This window comes from Tupaia chinensis, unplaced genomic scaffold (genome assembly GCF_000334495.1).
Source record: "Tupaia chinensis unplaced genomic scaffold, TupChi_1.0 Scaffold000557_1, whole genome shotgun sequence".
Lineage (NCBI taxonomy): Eukaryota > Metazoa > Chordata > Mammalia > Scandentia > Tupaiidae > Tupaia > Tupaia belangeri.
In genome coordinates, this window is record NW_006160069.1 from 2,730,482 (window position 1) to 2,738,041 (window position 7,560).

At 46.5% G+C, this 7,560-nt stretch overlaps 1 protein-coding gene across 2 annotated transcripts in view; it reads right to left on the reverse strand.

Annotated features, from left to right (window-relative positions):
- Positions 1-6,701, reverse strand: part of ADAMTS5 (ADAM metallopeptidase with thrombospondin type 1 motif 5) — a 59,118-nt gene extending 52,417 nt beyond the window's left edge. For both annotated transcript variants that reach the window (XM_006157710.2, XM_006157711.2), the window contains exon 1: positions 5,447-6,701. In XM_006157710.2, the coding sequence (XP_006157772.1) occupies positions 5,447-6,550 (1,104 nt within the window). In that variant the 5' untranslated portion in view covers positions 6,551-6,701. The remainder of the gene's footprint in view (positions 1-5,446) is intronic.
- Positions 6,702-7,560: the final 859 nt, after the last annotated feature.

Below are 7,560 nucleotides of genomic sequence, written 5' to 3' on the forward strand. Positions count from 1 at the left end.
ATGGCCACACCACAATCTCTTCTCCTCCATTCTCCTCTCAGGATCTTGAGCATGCAGGCACACACGCCCGGCATGAGTTTAAGCCACCAGGTCTGGGACTCAAACCACAGTCGACTAACATAGGAGTCCAGCGATATAGCCATTACGCTAACTGCTGGTCCCATCCAATGCTCTTTCCATTGACTCCTATTGCATTTAATTTATAATTTACACTTCTTAGCATATTGTTATGGACTGAATTGTGTCCTCCCCAAATTTATAAATCAAAACGTTAATCTCCAGTGTTACTGTATTGGTAAACAGGATCTATAAGGGAGTAAATTATGCTAAATGAGGTCTAAAGTGTGGGCCTGTGATCAGACAGGATTAGCGTTCTTATAAGAAGTGACACGAGAGATGCCTTGCCTCTCTCTCTCCATTCACTGAAGAAAGGCCATGTGAGCTCACAGTGAGAAGGTGGCTTCTAAGCCAGGAAAAGAGCTCTCATCAGAAACTGAATTGGCTGGAACTTTGACCTTGGTATGTTGTGAGGGTAGCCCAGACTAATACATAAGATATACAATTGCTTTTATGATCTGGTTGTTACTGTCTTCTCCAGACTACTCTATTATCATTCCACCCTCATTGTACCTGCTGTATCAGCTAACCCCCTACTTCTCACAGAATCACCATGCTGAATTGGGGCCACTGTGCTCATGGTTTGGTGTCTCTATAATACCCATCCCCTCCTTATGGGTCTGGCTAATCCCACTTTTTCTTCAAAACTAGATTCAGATGCATTCAGCAACCTTTATAAGTACTTCCATACATCTTACAGCCGTATCTATCATCGAAGTCACCGTGTTATGCATTAATTACTCATATCCTTCTCTAGGAATAGACTCTTAGGAAAGGGTCCCTTTTTAAACCTCTGAATCCTTCTCACCTATACAGAGCATGCTAAATGTTTAAATAAATTAGTTGTAATATTTTTAGTTCAGAGAGGACTAAACAGAACTATTTTCTCGTCCAGTCATTTGTCAGGTGTTACTCTAAGAAAATTACCTGTTTCTCTTTATAAGAATGTCTTCATCTCTTAAGTGAAAATAATGACACTAAAGTTGCATTTTTTTTTTAGAGGTTTCTGCTATAGGGTGCGTGCTCTCGCCAGACAGACAGAGAGAGACAGAGAGACAGAAAGTGAGAAATCACCCCCTAGGGAGATGGCCATGCCACAATCCCTTCTCCTCCTTTCTCCTCTTGGGATCTTGGGCACGCATGCACATGCACCTAGCGTGAGTTTTAAGCCACCAGGTCCGGGACTCGAACCGTGGTCAACTACATGGGAGTCCAGTGACATAGCCATTATGCTAACTGCTGGCCCCAAATTTGTGCATTTTTGAAAGGATTAATTAAGAAATGTTTTGTAGCCCTGGATAGTATTTTAGAAATGGTCAGTTACAGTTGGTTGAACCCAAATCAAATCTCTCTTTTGAGGACCAATTCAGTTCTCTATTTGCCGTTAAGAACTGTATAACTTTCCACAGGCAGAATTAATTGTTCCCTTCCCTTTCCTTTCATAGATTTTGTTTATAGCTCAGTGACAGCATTTATCAGTTTTCCTAACACTACAGTGATTTATGTATCTCTCTGCTTCCTCTCTGCTAATGATGGTGCAGTGGGCAGGGAGCAGGCCTTTTCCCTCTTGTTACCTTCAGCCGTCTAAGTGAGTATCTCACATGGGAGGTGCACATACGTGTGCACTGAACGTGAGGAACAACAATGCAGAAGATCCCGTGTGCTGTGGAGTACTTGCTTTGGTTGATTTTAGATTTTTCAGAATAATCTCTACAATTTAGTTTCAATTAGAGCTGCCTACCATGTCCCAGTCACCACATTAATGAGTTATTACATTTAACCATTTACTCATTAGTACTGAGCTGTAGTCTATGATTCCTTGATAAGAGTTCACTTTCGACTTTAAATGAGATTTGAACTCAAGTACTGTGAATTAGTATGGTTGGCTAGCCAGTAATAAAAACACATCCTACTTTTTCCAAGTTTCAGATCTCTAGTGCTCCCTATTGCAAAAACTAACAAGGAGGCCAGTGGTGAAGTCTGTATGTAGAGTCTCAGCTCCAGCATCATAGGGTAGATGGCAGAAGAGAGTTTTTAGTTGAGAGAAAATAGGCTATTAAGTAGCACATTGAAGATTAATGAAAGTGAATGAAACTCTTATATCGCACAATCTCTTCGCTGGTTCAATTTCAATCCAATGCTTTCAATACATGGAAGAATAAGGCTTTCATTGGTGCTGTGCAGGGGTGGGGGAATGTTAAACAACTCCTAATTTTGTTATCAAGGTTTTTGCTTCTAAGGAACAGTGAATGGTCTACAAAATGGGTTTAAGAGATTGTTTTTAAACTTTCTATTTAAATAAAAGAGGAAGTCAGGAACAAGGAAAGGATTCTGGAGCCCAACCAGAAGTCCTGGGAAGATCAGATTTCTGCTGTTTGATGGCAGCAGTAGTATGAATTCCAGCCTAAGTGACATTCCAGAATGAAAGCAGCTTCTCTGCCAGAAAACTGACTGGTGCTGAGTTTTTCTAATGAGGACAATGTTAGAGTGCAGGGCACAGTCCTGCCAGTGAATGCTTTAGTTTGACAGATGAATTCCTAGCACTAATCTGTGGCCTCTCAGACACATGTCCATAGTGGCCTCAGTTAGTAAACAGGGGTGGAAAACATCCTCACACATTTGCTTCATGCCTGAAAAACAAGCAGTTCAGGAGAAGACATCTGGACAAAAATCTGAACAGGACTCAGAGCCCATCAAAACATGGATTTGATGGCTCGGCGTCTGGCTGCTAAGCAACGTACTTCTTACATTCAAAACAGAGTTGTAAAAGTAGACTCCTGGTGCCAATTCTAGGTATTTCTCATAAAAAAAAAAAAAAAAAAAAAAAGAAAGAAAGAAAAGAAAAGAGAAGAAAAAAACAGTCATGAAAGTTTTTCTCTAGGCTTTGAGTTATCCAAGTTCCATGAGATAGAAAAGCTCAGATCCTTTCTCTTCCAGCCTTTTTTCTCGCTTTTTGAAGTATTATGCAGAGATTAGCTATACATTTTGAAGTACTTTCAAATGAATGCTGCAGGAGGGACTTGAGTTTTTTTAGTTCACTAATTAATAGCACTCTTTAAAATTAGGTACATATATTCATAATACACATGCTTTTAAAATATTTGGTTCTTGTTAAGTTAAATGTATTTACTAGAAGGGCTAACCACAAACTCAATGAGATTGTTTGACTAAAAGTATGCTTCTGCTTGGCAAAGAGGCTGAGGAGGGCCTATATAAAATATCTTCCATGTGTAGACTGCTTTGAAAAATGTATTTTATTATAGTACTTATTAAAATTATGATAGACTATCAATTTATTTCTCCTTTGCTTTTTATTTATCTAAAAAGGTGCTGACAAGCTTCAGAATTTGGAAAATAGGAACCATTAACTATACAATCAATCAATTCAACAAAAGCAATCAAACGATCATTTAGAATCACAGGCCAGTTTCTTTCTTCCGCCCTTCCTTCCTTCCTTTCTTTTATTAAACTAGTTGGAAAATCAGGGGGCAGCAGCAGGCAGTAGGGAGTAATGGGCCTTCTATTAATTTTTATTTATTTTAAAGTTAAGGAATGTGGCATTTATATTCAAAAATAAAGGCTAACTATTAAAATGACCTACTCTTTGGAGCAGTCTGCCTACAAAATTATTTTTTCCTCTTTTTTTAGAGAGCCTCCTTCCATAAACTCTCCAAAGCCTCTTCTTGGCAGCCTATTAAAATGTAGCAAAGCAAGGAAACCCAGACATGGAAAGTTGCTTACCAAAAAAGAAAAAAAAAAAAAAAAGGAACTTGGAAAGCAAGTAAGAAAGGAATAGTTTTACAGGAGAACTTTACTTCATAGGGAAGGCTAGAAAATGAGTGTTCTACTGTTTCAAAGACTAATGCTGTACCAAGAAAGTAAAGGGTGGCTTCCAGAAGATCACTTAGCAAGGGAGTGTTTCCACTGTGCACAGCGCTCAGTCCGGCCTGCTCTCTTTTACCTGCTGCCCTCCAGGGCCTTTGTTTACCAGTGGCTCACATTCACGTCGCCTCATTAACCACAAGTGTTTCTCTACTCCAAATTTACCAACACTTTACTTTCATACCAACAGTGCCTTCTAAAAATAGAACTTAGGTCGTGAAGCTGTGCATTCCAAAGTCTCCTGTGACCTCTCATTTAATTTCCTATCCTCTGTTCCATATCATAAAATTATTTTACACAATACTTCAAAATCAGGAATGCTTAATTTATCCTAGATGGATCTCAAACACTTATTTGTACGTCAATTCTTACCTGGCATCTGAAAGGCATGATGTAAAAATGCCAATCTGAGTAGAGTTGTGAAAACTGAGTTTCAGAGTTATGCACAAGACAGACCCCAAACTAACCCAGACTTCTTGTCTGAATGTCACACTAACTTGGTGGTCTAATGATTCTGTAAATAGATATTGTGTTCTTCCCAGAGCCTCTGGGCCTATAGGATCCATTTCTTTCCTTTCCTGTAACCATCTTCCTTAAAAGGGGGAACTCCTGGGAAAACATTCCTTCCTCAAGTCTTGACTCTTTGCCCAGATCTCCTACTCTGGGGTTTCAGAAACAGATTCACCCCCAATCCAAACATGTGAACTGGATGTGACCCTTTGTTGGCAGTTGAGCTGGCATGGGCAGTGCTTGTCATGCACAGATCCACTAGGAAAGGACTTCCAAAGAACCTCACACGTTGGTCCCACTGCTGATTGGGTTTCTACATCCTGGCCCTCTCCTATTTCTTCTTTCCCAGCAACTTAGATTCCAAGGTGGGCAGAGAACTCCACCAGAAGTTGAATGGGAAAAGGAGTCCTTTGCAAAGTCTTCCTCCCACCTGCATTGCAGAAGGGACTGAAATAAGCAGGTATGGTTTATAGAAAGGTCATCAGCTAAAAGTGACTCCCATGGATGAACCATCAAACCCCTTTCATCAGACTGGACAAAAGTCATATATTTTTGTTTCATTAGGGAACAGGAGGCCTATGATTCCAAAGGCAATCTTGGTTTCTCTTTTTCCCACTTAACTATGTACATTTTCCCAAACATTCTAGTGTCTTATGTTTATGCACCTCTGCCACCATCTCTCACACTGGGTGACATCCAGCATTATTAATTGCTGGCTGCAAGCCTAAGCAGGTCTAGTTATTTAAAGAAGGAATTGCTGCTGGGGTTAATCTGCATACAAGACCTGCACTGGAGGCCGCCTGGGTTTCCTGCAAGAAGCAGTTAAGCAAATCAATAGTGATGGACAACTTGTGGGAGAAGCAAAGCCATGAGCTTGACTGTCCCTTCACCTACCTTCCTGTCTCAACACTAGGACAACCTGCTCTGAAGAACCTACCTCTCGAGTAAACAGGATGGCCGCGTCGTAGTGCTCCTCATGGTCATCTCCCAGTTGGTTGTGTTGGTGCTGCCACTTGCAAAAGTTCTTGAGGGTGGTGGCTGCATTCTTGCTCACCTCCAGGCTCTTGTCCTTGTCGCCCAACACCACCACCTTCACCACGGCCAGGCGGATGTGGTTCTCAATGCTGGCGTGGCTATACAGCCTGTTGGCTATGGAGGCCAGGGTCATCAGGTAATGCTGCAACCCTTTGCCATACATCCGTGCCATGGAAGCGTCAGCCACCAGGAGCAGCTCCACCTGGCGGGCTCTGGAGATGGAGCGGCGACGCCGCCGCCACCACGTCTGCGGTCCTGGGTTCCCGGAGGGCAAGAGCGTGGACTGGCCAGACAACTGCAAGGCCAGAGCTGTTCGTTGGCTAGGGCTGCTGTGCGCCGAGAGGCGCTCGCTGAGCCCTGCAGGGGATGCGGGAGTCTCGCAGCTGGCGCGCGGCGGAAGGGCCTCGAAGCTGAAGCCCTCCCGGGTGTACATGTGCGGGATCCGCGCGGACCCATCCCCGTACAAGTGCCCGGCCTCTGCCTCCGCCCAGGGTCCGCGCAGGAGCGGCTTCAGGGTGTAGCGCGCGTGCTTGACTGCGAAGAAGCCATGGAGACCCCCACAGAGGTCAAAGACAGCCAAAGAACGGGGACTGCCGTCCACCGTGCCCCTGTAGAAGCAGTGGCCGCGATGGCGCCAGGGCGCGCTCGGTCCGCCTTCTAAGGGCACTAAGCCAGCGGCGCCCACCGAACCATCCCGCTCCAGATCCAAGAGGAACCTCCGGCCACCAGCGTAGACGAGGTAGCCCACCTTGCCGCCTCCAGAGTAGAGTTGGTCGATGTTCTGCACCAGCCCGCTGCTCCTGCGCTGCGGTGCCAGGGGGTGCGGATGGCTGGTAGGCTCTGCCCGCTCCTGCGCCGCCTCCCCCTGCCGCTGGCGGGACTGGGCGGCTGCTGCAGCAGCCCAAGGCTGCCCGGCTTTATCCTGGGCAGGTGCCGCGCCGGGGCTGGCTGCGGCCAGGAACAGGCGGAACGCGCACAGCAGCAGGGACGCCCACCCGAGCAGCATAGTGCGCTGCCCGCGGGGTGGGGGAGGGGGGCTGCGCGTCGGGGACTTTATGGGTATTTGTTATTCGCTAGGGAAGTTAGCGGGGCGGCGGATGGGGGCGCGCACACACACACTTGCTTGCAAGGTTGAGTCAAGTGTCGGTAGGAGGGGGAGGGGCGCGGCAGTTGCTCCAGCCTGTCTTGGCGGCGGTGCCAGCGTGCGAACTTTTCTTTGTTGGTTTGGAAAATGTTTGGATTCGCGCTTTGGAAGGGGGCCGGGGGATGGAAGACGAAAGAAAAAGCCAGGTGGTGGAGATTCAGCAAATACCGGAAAAGAGAAAAATGTAAATGCAATCACAATTGCTGCACCAAGAAAAGTAAGAAGGATACCGCGCACCCGGCCGGCAACTGGTGCGCACCGCCTCCCGACCCCGCGCTGCTCAGGCTTGCCGGCTGCAGAGGTTCCAAGCTTCGGGGCCCACTTCCTTTCTTATTTTGTGGGTTTCCTTGGCTCTCCTGGAACCAGAAGGAAGGGAAAAAAGAGAGCGGGGGAAGCCATGACAATTAAAACAAAAACGTAGGGGGTGGCCTGCGGCGAGCTGGTGAAGCTGCGCGTCCGTGTTCCTCCGGCTGCGGTGTCGTCCTGCCCGCCGTCATCCCCAGTCGGCCGCTGCGAGCGCAGAGAGCAGCGCGAGCGCTGTGAAGATGCGAGGAGGTGGAACAATGAATTTATAGCGGCATGCCATCCTGCAATGGCAATTTCAACAATTCGTCACTGCACGCTGCCTCTTAAAGGGAGAGCTTCCCCCACCACTCCCACCCTTCCCGGTCCGCGCCTAATCAGAAGGGGGAGGGCAGACGGGGAGGAGGAGGGTGATCGAGGAAAGGGAGATCAGGAAGGAGGAAGGGACCGGGACCAGGCTCCGGGGAGGGAGGGACGAGGGAGGGAGCAAGGGCGAAGGGGGGGGGGAAATGTATTGGGGCAAGAAAAACACCAAGATCTCTTTGGCCTCATTTAAAGCCACAGCGGCT